The sequence below is a fragment of the Glycine soja genome, chromosome 5 (genome assembly GCF_004193775.1).
Source record: "Glycine soja cultivar W05 chromosome 5, ASM419377v2, whole genome shotgun sequence".
Classification (NCBI taxonomy): domain Eukaryota; kingdom Viridiplantae; phylum Streptophyta; class Magnoliopsida; order Fabales; family Fabaceae; genus Glycine; species Glycine soja.
This window is the reverse complement of record NC_041006.1, coordinates 42710823-42731898: the sequence shown is the minus strand read 5'-3', so window position 1 is coordinate 42731898 and position 21076 is coordinate 42710823. Positions and strand designations below refer to the sequence as shown.

At 32.0% G+C, this 21076-nt stretch overlaps 1 protein-coding gene and 1 pseudogene across 1 annotated transcript; both read right to left on the bottom strand.

Moving 5' to 3' along the window:
• Window positions 1–2063: 2063 nt before the first annotated feature.
• Window positions 2064–6297, bottom strand: LOC114413579 (probable protein ABIL5). The gene is made up of 8 exons (XM_028378044.1): window positions 6123–6297; window positions 5944–6026; window positions 3520–3667; window positions 3276–3372; window positions 3130–3169; window positions 2667–2821; window positions 2485–2549; window positions 2064–2354 (listed from the first exon to the last, which is right to left on the bottom strand). The coding sequence occupies exons 1-8, from the start codon at window positions 6198–6200 to the stop codon at window positions 2268–2270; spliced, it is 753 nt and encodes a 250-aa protein (XP_028233845.1). The 5' UTR covers window positions 6201–6297; the 3' UTR covers window positions 2064–2267.
• Window positions 6298–14427: 8130 nt separating this feature from the next.
• LOC114413577 lies at window positions 14428–18019 on the bottom strand (annotated as a pseudogene).
• Between the last annotated feature and the right edge of the window lie 3057 nt (window positions 18020–21076).

The window sequence follows — 21076 nt, the reverse complement described above, 5'->3', positions numbered from 1 at the left end:
ATCTTTCGCAACCATAATTTCCCCCTATCTCAAGTCATTATCTCCAATTGATTCCAAATATAATTTTACCTTTCAACTTCATATGTATTTTACACCTGTCTTGTAAGTATGTGTTTGGAAAAGAAAAAAAAATCAACTATCACCCCAATGCTATATATGACACTTTAGAGAGAAATAGAAAAAAGAAAAAGAAAAAAAATGTAAATATGTCAAGTAATATGATATGATATTAAAAAGGAGACAGAGAAAAATAGTATGGAGTAGTATATTTTTGATAGGGTGTTGGATAAGTGTCTAAATATCATTCTTCTTACAAAAATTGGCAAGCTATTCAAATGTTTAGTTTTTATTTTTATGCAGCCAGCCTCGGGATTGTTATTGCATTTTGCGATACCGTCCTATCATAAATGTAGTTAAATCCTCCGCAGTTCTCTTTCTTTGTTTTTTGGTACACGATCGCGAGGGGGAAAAAAAGACTAAAAAGAACGCAGCAACTAAACACGAGGAAATTGGACAATATAGAACAAACGTATAATGTTTGAGTGATAACAAATTTGCATCACCAGTTGAGTTCTGTTTCTTAATTAATAGAAATTAAATTGATAGTACAATGCATTTCTACAGTAAAACCTAAACTTCTCTTTCACTACTATCCATACAAGGTTGTTTTAGTTTAATATATATGTGGTATTAAGTTCAAGCAGTAACGTACAGATACAAAATTATTATATAGTAGGAACAATATTCATACACACAAATTTGTAGGGTACATATACTGTATATTATATTAAGAAAATTCAGAAGTTTAATTTTGTGGAGGCAATTGCCTCCAATATCTACCAAGTGGATCTGTCCTGAGTTAGTTTGAGTATTGAATTATGTTAAATATTAAGAGGAGCTTTGGCAGTGCTTAGAATTTTATCACCTAAAATAGTCCTATAATGACTCGAGTAGAATGGTCTTCCCTCGGTAGAAGATACTGTGTTCCATACTAAGAAAACACTCTAACTTCAAAGTAAGCCTTCCAAACTCCATCAAGGCCTCGACTAAAAACACTAAATTTGAAGTAGGAACAAGAATAGGCAGGCATTTTGGCGAGCAGATTTAACATTTTGTGTCTTCTTGGCATGTTGAATATTTGTGATATAGGGGCGAGGCCGGTAATGGTGACCCAAATAAATTAGAGATTAATGACAGGCAAAAATTCGTTCTTAAAACAAGAGGAAAGACAAGACAAATTAAAATATTAATTAAATAATGTATTGGCTAAGAAAACAAAATGTAACGATATTCTGTCACTGCTAATTATAAGCTGACTACTGCTGCTTGTATTTTTGTGTGTGCATGAACGTACATAAATGCCATGCATTATCTTGTTCTCTATATATTCGAGTTTGAATTTGTTTGTTTTGAGGTTGTTGTTGTCTTCAATTTATGATAGCGTATGGATAAGCTGTAAGAATTTTACACATGGAATTTTGATACTATTTTTCATTGACTATGGATCCACGAGTATTAAGTTGATTTCTAGGGGCAGCATATAAGGAATATAATTAAAGGGTAGGAATATGATCGAGTTCAATTAACTTTTAGAAGTTCCATACTCGCAAATAATATCAATAACCTTGAGGCAGTGGGAAAAAGGAAGGAGAAAATGATTGATTGAATCACAGAGAAAAAATAGTGACAATGCAGATATAATGTAAGGACTAAATTAAAAGGCTTTGTGTACTCTTATTCCTAGCTTTCATGGAAAGGGAACGAAATATTAATATAGTATACGGGGTTTTATGATGCTTATGATAACTGTCAGTGCAAACATTAGGCAGTGTCATTACTGCACTTCTTGCAGATTATTTATTCTTACACTTCAAAGAGGTAAAAGAGTAATATATATAGTCTTGCTCGTCTAAGATCATTACTGAAATCTCCATCTATTTAATTTTCTGCTCATTTCCATTTTGGTCGCACTTGGGACCCAGTTTTTAGGTAGTTGGTCTCTCAAGCTTTTTCATTTCGGAAATTTTGAGCATTTATATATTGTCAGATGTGCTACATCTAAATCTTATATCATGATGATCTTTCATAGAAGTGAAAAAAACTTTCAGAGCCTGGAATACAAATATTTTCTTATAATTAATGTTCGGTACGTTCTCCCTATTCATAGAATTGGCACTAAACTTCGAAATATAAATAAGAGGGAATATGACAAACCACGATGACAATGAAAACATAAGACTTGCAACTGAATAGATTCTCCTAGTTTTTCATTGGGCTCGTTTGGAACGCCGTAAGAGCCATAAGATGTCACTACCATACAAGGATCTTCTGTGGCGTCCAACCTTCTGGGTACCCTACATATATATACAAAGACATTCACAAATTAATCAGAAATCTAGGACTAGGACCCAATTTATTTTGCATATCAATCATCAATTATACTATAAAACAGGTAAAGTAGAGTATAGAGGACACGTGACTTACTTGGAAATGGAATGTAGGATTTGGAACTTTTGTTAAGAATGACAAACCGTCCTTAACAGGTGCCACTATTGTTTAAAACAAGGAAATATTAATGGAAAAAGAAAATTAATTAATTTTGCCGAAGAATAAGATAACTTTATTTTAGTACTACACAATTACAAACATAGTAATATGCTACCTACCCATGGCCAAATTGATGTGCCCGTTAAGTGTGGCTGCTGTTGGTTTCAAATTCTGAACTGGAGGCTTATGGGTGTACAAAAAGAGTGGCAAATCCTCATATGTTTCCGGTGCTTGTTTATCTTCTAACTTTGAAGGAACTTGACTTTCAGAATCTCTTCATTATATTAATAAAAATAAGTCAGAAATATTAACTAAAATATCTTTACGTTTCATAGATGAAGTGCCGTATATCTTCATTAAAAATAACATGTATTTCGTGTCTTTTGAATAGTGAGTAACTGTTTATAGATTTTGACATTTATTTAATTATGATTATAGAAGAGGCTGCAAATTTTTTGATAAATTTAAAATATTATTTTTGTTAAAGGTCCATGAGTCCAGTTATCGATCATGACATTACGGGTGTCAATATTATAAATACTTTTTTTTGTGTGCTTATGTTATGGAGGGATGGAGAGGTACCTTATTACTTTTTTACTGCTTGATCTCTCAAGGGGAGATGCTGATCAATTGAAAAATAATAAAATAAAACAGGAATCAGATATATGGAAAATTAGTAATGGTACAATGTGTTTGATTGACAAAGATTAGTGCAGGAAATATTTTACTTGATAAATAACGCGAATGAAATCTAAGCGAATTCTCATTCCATTGCAATTTCGCGAGGGCCAATTTACGAGCATATTGTTCACACGAGAGAAGTCTCTATCAAGAAACAAATATTAAACTTAGTTAGATTTTTTTTTTTTGTTGAAATGAAAGTGTGTGATGATATTTAAATAAAGCATTTATGTTAGGACGATGTACAAGAAGTTTCAGATAACATCATATATATGTATTTTTAATACTGACTTGTTGTAGGCATTGGATTCGTAACTCAGCTTCAGAAAATGCATTTGTGTGAGAAATAAGGCCATCAAGATTGGCAGAAACGTTTCCAAGATGATCAACAACAGTGACCATGGTCCTGCATATGTACTCTTTTGTGTTGTCCAGCACACTGCAACATTATTTTCCAAACTGTCACGGGTCAACATCTATCCAGTAACCAAACAAACTCTCTTTAATAAAAATTAGAAAGCACAACCAAACTAACACGAAACTATCTAGACAGTTTTAAGACGTAACCTCTTAAAACAGCAACTAAAAGACCTCCACCGACTACTATATATTATTGAAATACTCTTTACAGATGATACTCAACCTATATACTAATTTTAGAGAAACCAATAATATATAGGACCACCATTCAAAACTTTTTTTACAAAATAAATAAAACCAAAGACTCATTTACCGAAAGTTATTCAATCCGTATCCGATCCAAATTCAATTAAATGGAATGGATTTAGAATTTGTATTCGCTTAATTGGATAACAGTAGTTTGAATTTTTTTGAAACTGGTTTAAAATAATTTTAAAACCAGTTTATACTTCAAGACCATGTTAGTTTTAAATCATAAATCAATTTTTGATCTACTTGGACTAAGGTTGTTAGCTAACTTTGTTCATGGTTATTTTTTATTGACTTCGCTTAAGATTATTTTAGCGAACATCGATTAGGGATATATTTCGGCTAAGGTCGAAATTATTTTTGGATCAAGGTCAAATAGAAATTTTTGGACAATTGGTTAGTGATGTTTTTTGCCTCACATCGGCTGAGGCTATTTTTTGTTAATATCAAACAAAGTTATTTTTTTGCAAACATAGGCCAGGGGTTTTCAATTGACGTTAAATGAGACTATTTTCAATTAACATTGGTAAGGAATTTTTTCGATCGACGTCGATAGATGTTATTTTTCGGTCGATGTCACTTAGAAATTTTTTAGCCTATGTCGATCAGTGATGTTTTTTGGCTGAAATAGGTAAGGACTATTTTTTTGTTCAACATCAAGTAGGGTTTTATTGACTGACTTTGATTGAAGCTATTTTTTTGCTAGCATGGGTTAGGTTTTTTTTGTCAACATAGGTCAAGGATATTTTTGATAAAAAACCTAAACATTGTTCGAAAAAATAGTCTCAACCAATGTCAACTAACAAAGATCATTAATTAATGTCGACCAAAAAAATTATGGCCCATGTCTGTTGAAAATTAGCAACAGTCAATGTCGATCAAAATAGCCTTAATCGATGTAAAAAAAAAAACTATTTTTAACCAAACTCAACCAAGGTTATCTACAAAGGGATGCTTTAAAAGTTGAAGATCCAATAAAGTATCCAATTCATATTCAAATAATTGGATTAGTTTTAAAATTAAAAAAAATGGATTTGGATATAAGACCAGCCCATTAAAATGGATTGAAAGTGGTTTGGATATAATTGGTTATAGATAAGTTTTATACAAATGGATTTTTTGAACACCCCTAATGACCACCATTCAAAACATTTTTAAAAAAAAAAAAAAATCAAACCAAATCTTAAAAATATGAGTTTGAGTCTAATTCAACCTTAAAAATTAACTCATAAAAAAAAATTGTTTCTTACTTATATATTTTATCTTGATTTTATCTGTAATGAAGGTAAGACTTAAAGTTTTTTTCAATACTAAAAACTTATTGATGGAAAGTTATTCAATTCCACTAAATTTATCGTTTTTTGAGTTAAACTCATTTTTTGAGTTGATGATGCGAGCCAAAACTAATTCACGTTTGGCCACAAGAATGATTCTGGATTATGGATCTGCCCCTCAGGGAGACATTTAAAAAGCCCCTTAGAGGCCACAGAATACAAAATGTTGTGGTGTTAGCCATTGGTGTGGAAAAAATAAACCAAACTGTTTTGGAAAAAATATAAAATAAACCGAACTGAATCGTTTTATTAAAATGATTTGGTTTGAGTCACATTTTTTTTTTTATAAAAACTGAATCATAAATGAGTTTAAAAGGATAACCAAACCGATACGATAAAAAAAATCAAACCATTTTTTTAAAAAATTGATCATGATCTGGACTATTTTATAGAAACAGTTTGGTTCTAACAGAAGGGCTTCTATAAAGTGGTTTGGTCAGTTTTTTTTTTAACTGCTTTTTTTTTCACAGCCCTAGACTGATCAAATTCTTTATCTTTTAAAAACAGCGAAAAAAAAAAGCTAAAAAAGAAGGAAGAAAACAAGAGTTTAGCATGTCAACGAGACAATGACTAAAATTTTGCCACGTGTAATGGCCAACCATATGGGGAAAGAATCAAATTGCCAAAAATGAAAGCTAATTAATTTAACCCAAATACAAGTAACGTTCACAACAATGCAGGTATAAGAGCATGGTAAGTTTAGAGCACTCACTCACTCTTCTCTTCGCTTTTAGAGAACGTAGTTTCACAGTATTCTGCAGCTTTGTGTAGCTCAGACCTTAGTTCTCTCAGCTCCTGCAACCATCACATGCATGAACAAAAATTGGAACTTAAAAGAAAAGCTAACATATTATATATGGGCATATGGCATTGTTGACTATGGATGTGAACCTGAAGAGACTTTTCAAAGCGCATGGTTTCTTCTACCTCAGCATCTGCTAAAGGCTTGAAACTGATCAACTCCATCATATTGTTATAGCAGTCGTGTTACCTTATGAAAAAAATAATAATAATGCTTGTAAAGACAGGCTCTAATATAATGCTGATCACTTTTCTGAATGAGGCTCTCCAAACTAATTATAAAGAGGGTTTATGTAATGTGACTTTTGGAGGCTTGTGATATGATTAAACAAACAAGGTTCCAAGAAAATAGATTCTGCTGCCCATGACCAGCCAGCACACACATTATAGGGGATGGTGACAAATAAACAGTTTCAGTCCCGTGATATTCTGTTTTTTACCATCATGGGCATATAACTAATTAAAAGCTCAAAGTAATGACTCACAGTATAATGTAATGAATAACACTTCATTCCTTTAAAAATTTAAGAATCATACACCCAACAGTAACTCGTAATTACTAACCATTTGCTACTTTGTCGTTGCTAATTAATAATATGAATATATGATATATGATATATGTCGTTGCTAATTAATGATATTTATATTTTGAAAGGCACATGACTTGTTGGAGCTTATATATTGGGTTTGTGACTTAAACAGCATAGCACATGCAATGTTTCATATACGTGTAGGACTTGTATGAGGAGAGAGATGAGAGCATAAAATGAGCAAATCTTAACCGTGCATTTAAAGTAGATGATTAATATTTAATTAAAATAATTACAATCATTTAGGTATAGTTAACCACGCGTAACATCTCATTTTTTCCGTAAAAAAATTTTTATTTAAAAATTAATAGAATTTTCAAAAATTAAATAAATGAGAGGAAATATTTTTTGTTAATTAAAATAAGAGTTTCCTGGTATAAGAAAATAAATAAAGTAAAAAGATATTTTAAAAAATAAATTAATATTTTAATTGGTTATTTATTTAATAAAAGAGTAAAATATTTTTTTAATAAAATAAAAAAAATAGAATAAATAATATGCTCAAAGTATCTTAACTATAAATAAAGACATACTAGGTCAATTTTTACATTTACAATATGTTTATATGCTTTCTCGTCCTCCCTTATTCCTATCCCAAAATCCTCTTTTTCTCTCGTATATACCCAAATCAGTTTCAGTAAAACTACGATCCCGGACTTGTTAATTGTTGGATAGTTCTGAAATTTGGACATCACCTTAGGAACTCATTTTTGCACATTCTCACTATTGGGATTTGTGAAATAATGTATGTACGGAGAGAAGTTCCCATCGCATAGAGACATTAAAATTGAGGCTTCAATCTCTTCTCCTTCTCTCTAACGCTTGGAAACTTTAGCAGAGCAACTAGAGAAAAAGTTTGAGGAATCTTAGAAAATTACTAGAGATGTCGTTATTGCTATTAAACTACACATGTGAGTCCGCTTAGAGGTCAGAGATGGGTTGTTAACAATTGAATAGTAGTGAGAACATGTGTAGGGATCCTTAGAAAATCAATTAAGGATGAGTTTTTGGGTGTTTATGTAATTTTGATTTTATCTTTATAATTATAATTGTGAATTATATATGTTTGACAGACCAATTGATATCCTGATATGAAATTATTGTGAAATTGATGTGTTCTTGCGTTGAATGTGAACCCTAGAAATTGGGTTTTTGTTTCTAATTGACGTGAATTGTATTTTAAATAATCTTCTCTTTAATTGCTTATTTTATACAAATTATTGTCTTTGTTTTGTATTTTCTCATGATGATGATCAACATGTTATATACATTGTAATAATAAAATAATAAATTAAAGAAAGTTGTAAAGTTAATGCTTAGTAGTAATTTCTTTTGATACAATTTTAATTTAATTTCTATAGAAACTCTTTTTAATTGAAAATAATATAGTTCGATTTAATATATATATATATATATATATGTTTTGTGTTATGCAAATATTACTATTGTGCTATGTGTATATGATTCATGAGGCATAATAAATTATTATATTGATATTATGAAATTGTGATTGAGATTGTAAGTAAGTGATAAATACAATACATGTTGAATTGTAAGATACATGTGTATTGAGATTTTGTACGCATTGAGTTGTGAGTTATGAATCGTACAATCCACAATTGTAAGACCCTTCAAGGGCAACAAGTTAATGCACGACGAGTATTATGATGAGATTCATTGTGAGAATCCGACGAGTTGAATTACTTTGAGGCGCGATGAGTTAAAATAATTTTGAAAACAATTAAATAGTTATGTGTATTGCATAGTTCATAAGTAAAGTCTGTGTTTGTACCATGTATATATTAATACTGTGTGATGTGTATATGATTTATGAAGTATGATAACATTTTGTTTTGGGATTATAACATTGTGATTAAGATTGGATGTACGCGATAAATTGAATATGTGTTGAATTGTAAGATACATATGTATTGAGATATTGTATGCATTGAGTTGTGAGTTATGGATCATACAATCACACGATTGTAAGACCCTTTAAGGGCGACGGGTATTGTGATGGGATCTACTGTGGGAATCCGATGAGTTTAATCGCTTTGAGGTGCGAAAAGTTAAAATTATTTTGAGAACAATTGAGGAGTCATGTGTTTTGTATAGTTCATAGATAGAGTCTGTGTGTTAAAATGTTTTCTAGGTTGGACCCGAATCAGGAGGGAGAAACTCTAACAAATTCTTTGGAGTCTAGGCCTTGAGGGTAAATACACCCGGTTTGAGTGCTCCTTTAAGTCTGAGGGGATTCCACATGGTTAAAGCATTCTCGCAAACTAGCGTGACCCTGATTGGTTTCCCTATGATTTTACCTAGTGAGAGTAACCTGACTTACCAGTGTGTAATTTGTCTTGTCATGTACTTCTAGCCGTCCGACGATGTTTTTCACTTACATGATACCACATTGCATATAAGATTGAGTCTTAGTATATCTGTTGTATAACATTTGTGTAATGATCATTATAACTTGTTACATGACGATGAGTAATGAATTGTGTTAGTATGAGATGATGTGTTGCACTTGAGATGTGAGTTTCTAATCACGTGATTAATATGAAGGTGTGAATTGTGATTAAATCCTTTGACAAGCGATATTATGCAATGAGTAGTAAAATGAAGCAAATTGTGCTAAGTTGAGTTTGTTATATTATATATATGTGTATGTGATTTTGTTTATCTCTACCTATTTAAGAATATGATAACTCACTTTCTATGTGTTGTTTGTGTATAATCTTGAACCTTGTGTTCGTGGGAGGAGATGACCAAGTGAATTGTTTTAAGGAACCCCATACTAGAGGACGTTGGGACATAATGCTCTGATAGGATGTGATATTGTGACATTGAGGCACGAGTTTCTATTTTAATTGCATGATGTTCCGAACATGTTATTTTACTTTATATATTTTATTTTGTTGATTAACTCAAGTTCTTTTGTAAACTTGAATGACCTTGTTTTGAGTAGAAAATATTTTCATACTCTTAATTGACAAGTTTTTAATTTGATGATTAATGCGAATATAAATATTTTACTCATGTGAACTCCTTTATATTTTTTGAATAAAATTATTTTATATAATTTCATATTTTCATGTATTTTATTATATAAATATGTATATCAGGATAGAGAGTATCACAATTAAATCTTCCAACGGGTCAATTTTATTATTTTCATTTTTATAGTTGGGACAAAAATTTTAGGGAAAAGATGTGGTATTCCAATCTAAGAAAAGCTTTGGGGTTTGGAATGACCCCTCTAAGGTGGCAAATGATTATTATATAACAGTATTTCCATATGGCAGTGAAAAATGAGTATTTGAGCAGAAGATTTGGGTGAAGATGGGAAAGAAAAGAAGGAAACAAAATAATTAACCATAATGGTTCTCACTGTGTTGACTAGAAGTCTAGAACATAGAAAACTAATGAAGCATATAATTACCTAGCTACCGGGTAGGAGAGTGGAGAGGTGGTTTCGTAGAGGACCAAGATTCGAAAATCAACATCACACAGCGACAAACAAGTTCTAAACATACAAATTGAGTTATAAACTAATTGAAAGTGATGATTTATTTATATCTTCCGTAAGGATCTGCTACATGCAGATGCCTTATGCTGTTTAAATCTGATTTAATTATGGTTGCTAACATGGTTTAGAATTATGACAAAAGAACTGTTCAATTGAAATTCCAAGCTATTTGATGCCGGTTAAAAATTGAATTACCAAATAGTATCTTGTCCCATCCCATTTGTGAGCCATAATAAGTTTTAAATGGAAAAGTTAATTTTGGACAAGAATTTAGAACTATTCTTTCCATTCCTATATATAAGACTCAATTATTTAATTTATCAAAATTAAGAAATGTGATTAGTTTAGTTGATAACAATGAATTTATCTTAAATTTATAACTTTTTTTAAAATTATCATTGTAATTAATATTTCTTTCTCTTATACATCATTTCTCTTCTAATACATCATTTCTCTTCTTTAAATACATCATTTCTCTTCTTTAAATTAAGGATATTTGTAATCTAAAAATAATTAATACAAGAAACATTATAGATTAAATCTTATTAAAAGGAATAAATATTATTTTAAATTTGAATCTTATCAAAGTACAACTTATCCGTTGTATTTCTTTGTAATATAAAACTATATTGGAGCTTCACACCAGACCACTATGATAATTTTCCAGTGTATAGCTCAAGATAACCAATACGACAAAGGGAACTCTATATATGAAAATCAATGGTACAATCACCAATCAACTCTGCAGCCTCAATGTCAGACAATATCGAGTTATTTTTACCTGAGGATAAAGATTCTAAAAAAATATCAACATTTTTAGACAATTCTTGAGGTGTTTCCTTTTTTTCTTTGTGGTTGACAAGATTCTGACGTTGCGACTCCTTTGCAGACTGTTGTTTTTTTTAATAAGAGTAGGCAGAAATATTAAACAATAAAAGGGAGCATAAAGAAAGAAATTGAGACTGCAAAGGCTTTCTTTATTCTGATATGAAGCAACGTATTTAAAAGCATGGAAAAGATAGTAACTGCTAACAAAAAGATAACATCACTAACAGAAAGATAACACCACTAACAAATCATGCCTAGAGAATAGGATCAAAACTGCTTTATCCTATCAGTCAACATGACTTTTATTTTTTCCTAAAAAATAGCATAAAAATCTTATCTACTATAATTTGTTAGGCAGTTCCAACAGTCAAATCTTAACACTCCTCCTTGACTTTGGAACTACAAACTCCAAGCTTTTGTCTCAAGTATTCAAATTTGGCTTTAAACTCCTTTATGAGTTTCTCATCACTTCCTGTCACAAGTAAATCATCAACATAGACAGCAATAATGATTAAATTTGCATCTACCAATTTCACATATAATGCAGCCTCACTTGGACTTTTGACAAATCCAAGATCTTGAAGATGATCATTTATCCTGCTGTACCAGGCCCTAGGAGCCTGTTTAAGACCATATAATGTTTTTTTCAACTTGTAAACTTTCTGCTCCTCTCCTTTGATTTGAAACCCCTCAGGTTGCTCTACATAAATCTCCTCCTGCAAGTAACCATTTAGAAAGGCGGATTTTACATCTAAATGATAAACTTTCCACCTTTTATATGCAGTCAAGGCAAGTAGCATTCTAATTGTATCAAGACGTGCAACTGGAGCAAAGGTTTCTGAAAAATCCACTCCAAACACCTGAGCATAGCCTTTCACCACCAACCTGGCCTTGTATTTATTTACAGAACCATCTGGATTAAGTTTGGTTCTATAAACCCATTTTACCCCTATAGGTTGTTTGTGTTGAGGTCTGTCCACTAGCTCCCATGTGTCATTTTTTTCTATCATCTTCAACTCTTCCTTCATAGCATTTATCCACTTGTCATCCTTTTCAGCTTCTTCAAATTCTGCAGGTTCTAGGACAGCTACATTACTCTTTTGATAAATCTCAGATAAAGATCTTGTACCTCTGACAGGAATGTCATCTACATCATCATCAAGGAACTGTGGGATTTCTGGCAGCTGCTTCCTTATTGGCTCATCCCAACTCCATTGTTGATCTTCCATAAATTTGACATCTCTACTCACAAGAATTTTCCCATTTTGAGGTTGGAAAATTCTGTAAGCTTTGGAGGTGTTGCTGTATTCAATGAAAACTCCGGGTTCTGCCTTTTTATCAAGTTTGTCCCTTTTAACCTGTGGAACATAAGAGAAACAAACACAACCAAAGATTTTTAGATTTTGTAAATCTGGTTTGTAACCAAACCAGCCTTCAAATGGAGTTTTTTTGTGCAGAACTCTTGTAGGTAGTCTATTCAGCAAAAATACTGCAGTGTTTGCAGCCTCCGCCCATAGCTCCTTTGACAACTCCTTTTCATGCAGCATACACCTTGTTATCTCCATGATACTTCTATTTTTCTCTCACTCACACCATTTTGTTGTGGGGTGTAAGGTACGGTGAGTTGGTGCTCAATGCCAGCTTCTTCACAAAATTTATCAAAAACATCATTTTTGTATTCCTTCCCATTGTCAGACCTTATTGTTTGCAACCTGCAATCACTTTGATTCTCCACCAATGCATTTAAAGATGATACTCTCTGAGGTCCCCCAACATCTGTGTGAACTAATTGCAGCTTTTGAGTTACTCTCCAAGTTGATTGAGGAAATGGTTTTCTGACTAGCTTACCATATTGGCAAGCCATGCAATCGGCTAACTTGTCTTCAAGCATTGACACACCTTTCACCAAGGCATGTTTTTGCATGTATAAAAGTCCAGCAAGATGGAAGTGTCCGAGCCTTTTGTGTCATAGTTCAACATTGGTGGCCATGCTTGAAAAAGCTATTTGCTTCTCCTCCATTAGATTTAAAGCATAGCTTTTAGCCCTCATTTTCACCTTGAATACGTCTTTTCCTTTTGCATCTTTGATCAAGCACCAATTTTCTTCAAATATAACTTTGAAGCCTTTCTCTACAAGCTGAGCAACACTAAGTAGATTTTGATCAATGTCAGGCACATATAAGACATCAGAGATATATTTCAAACCTGTCAAGCTTTCAATAGCAACAATCCCTTTTCCCTTGACTGAGATGAAATCACCATTTCCAATTTTTACTTTGGAAACAATGGTTTTGTCAAGTTTTTTAAAGAGGTTCAGGTCATTGGTCATATGGTTTGTGCAGCCGCTGTCTATTAACCATGAATCACTGGAACTATTGCTTGTGGCAAAGCATGTTGCAACAAAGAGTTGCTCATCTTCTCGTTCCTCCGCAACCACCTTTGCTTCCTCTGATTTGGACTTGCATATTCGCTCTACATGTCCCATATTGCCACACTTTCTGCACTTGACATCTGGCCTCCACCAACATTTTCTTTCAGGATGATTTGTCTTTTTGCAATGCGGACAAGGAGGAAAGGTCTCACCTTGCTGCTTGTTGGAGCCTTCTGGTTTTTCGTTCCTCCATTTGTTGTTCTTCTTGTCTTTGCCACCTCTTGAATTTTGTGTTTTCGTATGAAACGCACCTTGTACCACCTCCTCTTGTCTCATCATTCTTCTCTGCTCCTGGGCTTGTAGAGCATTTATGAGTTCTCCCAAGGTGATGGTTGACAGGTCTTTAGACTCCTCCAATGCTGATATCTTCGATTCATACTTCTCGGGTATAGTGACCAGGATTTTTTGCACTATTCTTTCATCAGGAAAGTCTTTCCCAAGAAGCCTCACTCTATTTGCTATGCCTAACAGCCGGTCAGCGTAGCCTTTAATTGTTTCAGTCTCTTTCATGCTCTGCATCTCGAATTCTCTGCCCAAGTTGAGTACTTGCATGCCTTTGGTTCTTTCACAACCTTGATATTCTGATCTGAGATAATCCCAAATCTGTTTGGCAGACTTGAAGTTCATAATTCTTGTAAAAATAATTTTTGACACAGCAGAGAAAAGGCAATTTTTAGCCTTAGCCTTTTTGGTCTTCCTTTCTCTGTGATTCTTCATCTGAGCCACCGTTGGATCTAAAGGTAGTTCAGGAACATCATAGTTTTCTTCTACTGCCTCCCAAAGATCCAAAGCTTCAAGATGAGCAGTCATCCTTGCAGCCCATAATTCGTACTCCTCACCATCAAAAATTGGTGGTGAACCTGTTGTGTATGATGTTTCTCCCTCCATTGTGATTTCTCTCAACTCACAGATCCCTTAAAGATAAGAGCTCTAGATACCAATTTGTTATTTTTTTTAATAAGAGTAGACAGAAATATTAAACAATAAAAGGGAGCATAAAGAAAGAAATTGAGACTGCAAAGGCTTTCTTTATTCTGATATGAAGCAACGTATTTAAAAGCATGGAAAATATAGTAACTGCTAACAAAAAGATAACATCACTAACAGAAAGATAACACCACTAACAAATCATGCCTAGAGAATAGGATCAAAACTGTTTTATCCTATCAGTCAACATGACTTTTATTTTTTCCTAAAAAATAGCATAAAAATCTTATCTACTATAATTTGTTAGGCAGTTCCAACAGTCAAATCTTAACACAGACGCATTTCTAGTAGCCGATCTTGCACATTCTCCTTTTTGCAAAGGTTTAGAGTCTAATGAAAGGAAGGGAAAGCAAGGAGGGAATTAGTATAACATCCAGTTAAATTCACCAAATTGATATGCAGAGTTAATTTTTATAAGGGATAACTTTATAATTGGCAATAGATATGGCATACATTGAAGTCACTCTTCCCAAGTACAGAATACAAAAGTAGGCATCAAGTTGTTAAACCATGCTCATGTTGACGGATGCAAAGCAGACATGCACGCAAAAAATAAGTTCTATGGAGGATTTTGAGGTGTGCCATACTGTTATAGACAGAATTAAAGTAGGCTACATGACACTTTCATGCAACCGTTACTAAAGTGTCATAGCTTGAAAGTTGTAAATGGTTGGGTGGAAAGGTTAACCAGGGAATATATATTGAGATGACGAGTACTGAATAAATTATATCATTTTCACGGTGCTTGAGCTACGTTTAGACTTTTAAAGTTACTGTAATTACTTTAGAAGAACTGATAATTTCCTGAGCAGTTCATGGCATTCTTAAGTCACTCATCATAAGCTAGCTGAGAGTATATTAGTCCAGATGTACTTGGGTAGCATAAGTTATGGAGAGTTAATACAAGAAGCATCAATGGAATAGAATTTAGAAAACCTCTAGAAAAGTACAAATTTCTTCTATATAGCATGTATTTTGATAATGAATTTGTTGCTAAAGCTTAAAATTTCATTGTTGAGAACTATTTTTTTTTTTTTTACTTTGAGAAATATCAATACATCATGAAATTGATATCATTAATTTCATTGAAACAACAATAATGAAGACAATAAGTAGTTGTAAAAGCAACCATGTAAATGTGAACCGGATACAATCCCCAGTGAGTGTGCGGTGTGCCAGCAATTACCTATAGATGTTGAAGAATCTTTGGAAAGCACGTCTAATTTAGCACGGGTAATGCACAACCATCTTCTTTCTGACTCATAATTAAGTTCTGCTTAAATTGGAATATGCCAGTGGCCTTCATCTGATTCCTGCTACCACAATTGCCATGTTATATTTCTTTCTTTAAAACTTTATTGTTTAAACTTTAAATTTATAGACAAATATAATTTAATTTGTATTCTTGTTCCGCCATTTTTGAAACAGTGTAAGAGCTTACCTGAATAACAACAGAACAAGGAGGGGGCATGTGAAACACTGGACTACCAGTATCAGAGAAACTGAAGCGTACCTTAAATTTGGAAGACAGTGATTCCAACATTAGAACGGCCTTAAATTGCAAATTATCTAAGAAAGAGAAACAAAGCCAAGCATCATATATGATTTAACCAAAAACCAAAGTTAAGCCTTATTTCAGCAAATATATAAAACCAGTACGACAATAAGAACGAATATCTGATAGAAAAAAATTCTTTCCAAAAAGCTTTGCTCACCTGATGCCTTTCTTTCCACTTGGGGAAAAAGTCATTTCCCAAAAGTTGAAATAGATGATCTCTCATCTCATCATTGGTAACAAGTAAGCATCTAAATTTTATAGCTGCATACAACCAGTACCTGAAGCACATGTTAGTAAATGAAGCATGATATGCATAATCAGTAGAAATAGATAACAAAAAAGTTATCAGCAATATATTATCCCATTTTGTTCTTACCAATTGTCATTTGATCCAGAAGGTGTTGCATAGAGTGCATCAGCATTATTCCACTTATCAATTAATGACCTATTGATTGGTTCATCCATTTTGTCTCCCTTGCTGCGTTTATTATGCAAAATAATAAGTGGAAACTTCTTTGAAGGGAGCGTTTGGCATATTTCATTGCCAACGGCATTGATCTAAAATTTTTCATCTCAGAAGAAAATAATCAATAACCATAATAAGAACAACAAGCAAGGCAAAAAAAAGAAGTATTTGGCACATTCAGTAACTTGCCTTCTGTGGCATGAACCTCCCTTGGCCGAAAAGACCAACATTTGCAGCATCTACCACTGCTTCAAAAGGTCCATAGTATCAAGCGATTTCTGCAACGCACAATTTCACATATTCCAAGTTCAATTTCATCAATCTATAATGAGATTAGAACAAATGTGCATTATAAAAGTTCCTTACTTGAAATTTCTGGAAGTTTGACCCTTTTTCTCTCATTACAGCTAAGGATGCAACCAAATTGGCAAAATTCTGAGTTTCAACAGGATCAAGATCAATAGTTGTCAACTGCACCCCACAGCATTTACACAATCCATCGTTTCCAATAGTTGTATGAACAACTTCCCATTTCCCCTTACCCAACCACCCTTGCCCATGCCTGCCTCCACCATTATTCTCTGTTGCTTCCATTATTAATCTCTTATCCCATTTTCTCTTCCCAACTCTTGAAGCCTGCTTGTTCTTAAACAAATCAAAAATCAAAGACCCAGTAGTCGGTGATACTTTCCTCACAATAATTCTTAGTTTATGCAACACATAGTAAATTTTATCACTATTTCCAGCTCCTACGCTCACCCTGGAGAGAGCCTCCAACTCAGGTTCTTCAGGGTAAACACCATGTTTAGCATGTGCTTTTCAACAGCAAATGCCTTATCTATTTCCCCATTATTGCAAAAGGTGGACAAAGCAGGACCATAAGACCTTAACCATCTGCTTCACCATCTCAAAAGCCATGTCGCCAACGCAGCCTCATTCATTTGAACCTTATCCACACGCATATTCTCATACACTTGAAACCCTCTCTGCAGTGCATATCTCTTGACATCCTCACTCACCAATTATATCCCATCTTTCTCGGTGAAATTCAAATCAGAATTTAATTCAGCATTGCCGTTCAACTCAAAATGTGTGCCATTTGTTCCCTCATTGGGAACTTCATTGGAGGAAACAAGTGCGTTCAAAGTTCTAGCACCACTTCCACTTTTAGCTGGTCGAACAACACCAACAGCAGCGGAAGAACAAAGAAACAACAACAAAGTGTAATGATGCTGCCCCAGTTTGACACCCTCTGAGATTGCTGAGTCGTATAAGGATAATGCCCCCATAACATCACCTCTTTTAGAACACATATCCAAACCATTCTTCAGCTTCACTTCAGGGCTATCCTTATCCTTTTTCTTCTTCACTCTCTCACTAACTCACTAACCTTGTAACTGCTGCTAGTGCTAGCTTTTGGTTTGAAAGAACCCCTCCTGTCTCTCTTGGTGACGGTTTCCGGTGAAGAAGAATATTGAGTTGAAGGCCAAGGAAGATACACGCGACAAAGAGTGAGAAAGTTGCAGACTGTTGAAGTTAAAGGGGGCCATCAATCACCAACATGATACGTATTTGTTTTCAACACTTGCCAAAAGGAAAATTAGAATTTAATTTGCATTAAAAAAAATAGTAAATAAATAAAGAAGATTAGATTCTTCAAGTAATAATTTTTTTCTATAAGTGTGAAGACTATCAATCTTTAGCATCAACTCTCTTTGATGAATAAAAAATAGAGAGCAAACTCTCTCTCCTGTTTAGGTCTAGCGGCCTTACATTTTTTAGTTTGTTTTTTGTGCACTCTACTATCAAGTAGATGTTATCTATTTACAACATTTAAAGAGATATGGATCTTGACTTTTTTTTTAAAAAAAAATATTTAAAATAATTTTATATTTTTTTATCTTTATATTTGAAAATAAAAATTATCTCATATCTTTTTATTTTGAGAAGTTTTTATGTAATGCAAAAATAATTTTTATGATTAATTAGGGTAAATAATCATATGATCTAAACTTTATATATAACAATAGAATCTTATTCTTATTCTTACCTTATACGTAACTTTCACATTTGTAAAATAATATTCTTTGTTTATATTAATTATATTTTTGATACTAGCAAAGAATATAATAATATTTCACTAAAATATTTATTTGATTAAATTAAATTCTCAAATTTAAATATCAAATAAATTTTTTTTTGAAATACTCGTTTGTGTATAACCTCGTAGATTCAATACTAAATTGTATTCATTAATCATAATTAATTTACTAATCATACACTTAACTACATTCCTTACCGCCTAGGTAACAATGCAATATTTCCTTTCATCATTTATGACTCAAGGTTAACTAGACTATATTATTAGTCTTACACGTGCAAGGTCTTAATTTTATCATAGAGCTCAAATTCATTACTTAGAGTTGATGGATTCTTTCTTAATCAATCATTAATTCTCCAAGAATTTAATCACATCCAATATTCATTCAACTAGTGTCCTAAGGTCGAAATTAAAATATAACAAATAATTTGTTAATTACTATGATAATATCATATCAAAGGAAATCATTATATTTCTTCTTGAGAATTTCCTATTGACATCTCAAGATAACATTCATTACGAGGAATTATCAATTGAGTCAGTTCAATGAAGAAATTTACATATACATCATCTATATATGCAATCTAATAAATGAGATTTATTAATCTTTATTTAATAAAAATCATTACATATATATTGATCTAAATGATTGATGTCCTATTCACAATAACCCTATGATCAAGAATAATTTAGATTAAAGGGTAAATAGTCACTTTTGTCCCTCAATGTGTAATTCGCTGACAAATGCATTCCTGAAAGATGAAAATACAAAATTTAGTCTCTCAAAGTGTAAAAAATACGACAAATATATCTCGTCGTTAACTTTTGTCTGTCAATGTTAATAACATAGCCTACGTGGCACGAAGGGACAAATTTGTCACTGAAATGATTGCCAACATGGATTGCCAACATAGGACTTATTTGTCATATTTTTTTTTTTTACTTTTCATCTTCTCATTCCGTTGATAAATGTGTCCCTAAAAGATGAAAATACAAAAATTACGATAAATATATCCAGACGTTAATAATGAATTGTATAGGAGAGAAGATAGGGAAAAAGGAATTAAAAAAAGAGTAAAATATAGCTTAAAATTTGAACTCTCATACTTCGATTACCTATCTTTTATCCATTTATCAAATTGTTAATTAGTTTTTTAATTAATCAATACAACTACTTATTTTCCAAAATAAAATAAATTTCTTTAATTTTATGATATAAAAAAATTGAGTTACCTTTTAAAAAAATGAAAGTCTTTTATTTCTTGAATTTTTTTTGTTTCTTTAATTAATTATTAATTTTTATTACACACTCTACCACGCCACAATATGTCAAATGAAATGCAAGGTCGTTGCAGTCCCCTAAATCAGCCAAAGATACAACTCTACATTCCAAAGGTAAAGAATAGATCTCTGTATTGTTTTTTTTTTGTTTTTTTAAGTTAACCTTTGTATTAGTTTTAACATTATTATATTTTTTTATTTAAATTTATTTGAATTTTTTATTTTTTAGTAAATATTTTTGCTTCATTCATATTATGTATAATAAGTGTTGTCTTGAGTGAAAACACATAAGGTTTATTCAATGGATTCTTTCATATTTGAGGTATATATATACATTTTATTGATTAAGAAAAAAGACTTATAATTCCACTTTAGCTTTATCTAATTAAAATTTTGTGAGACTTTTTAAAAAAAAATAGTTGGTTAAATTCTTTTTTTAAAATAAATAAATAAATAAATTTGGTCTCACGGCCGATTGTGTTTTTTTAACTCAAAATTCTCAAGATATTATTTTCAATTTAAATATAAAGGTACTTAAGTTGAAATTGAGATATACAATGTAAGTATCCTGTGACCACTCACTGAATCTTAAGGTTTATCCTAACTTTTTCTCATATAGAAAAAATTGATTAAAATACAATTTTAAATAATTCTATATTTTTTTTACTCACCCATCCTCTTCAACCAATTCACTTAATGACCTCATTGACTTTCTTATTCTATATACCCTTTCAAACAAACAAAAATAAATTAAATCACTTCCCAATACAAAAAAAAAACTCCAAAATTAAGATTTAAATCTTATACCTGAGCTGAATCACTAAATTTACTTTTATGTGAACTAAATACATTTTTAATCTTTAGCTTTTTAAATTTTGATCCTTATATTTCAAAAGAATTAATTTGTTCTCTTTATATTTTATTCTATATAAATTTTGACCGTACTACTACCACCCAGATTTATAATCGTGCATTTGTGTAAACTAGCTAAAGATCCATATGTATCCCAAAGAAAACTGTTCTTCACTTCAAAATGATTCTCCCTTTGTTGTCTCTCCAATAATCGTTTTCTTTTTTAAACTTGCATATCCAGTGCCAAATTTGTTAATTTTTTCCACTATAAAATATACATTGGATTCGCTTTAATAAAGTTTATCAGTAATGAAATTGACTAAGTTAATTAAAAACTCAATTTCTTCAACGTAAGCTCAACTTGAGCACTCCCTAGACTCACCCCGAGTTTTAATGGTATATAATAAGCTACTAAAATTTT

Excerpts from the sequence above, each read along its gene's own strand:
- LOC114413579 (XM_028378044.1), bottom strand. The coding sequence starts at position 6,200 with ATGATGGAGTTGATCAGTTTCAAGCCTTTAGCAGATGCTGAGGTAGAA. Across the intron at positions 3,668-5,943 it reads AAAAGCGAAGAGAAGAGTGA|TGTGCTGGACAACACAAAAG; the intron begins GTGAGTGCTCTA and ends ATAATGTTGCAG. Across the intron at positions 3,373-3,519 it reads GAATCCAATGCCTACAACAA|AGACTTCTCTCGTGTGAACA; the intron begins GTCAGTATTAAA and ends GTTTCTTGATAG.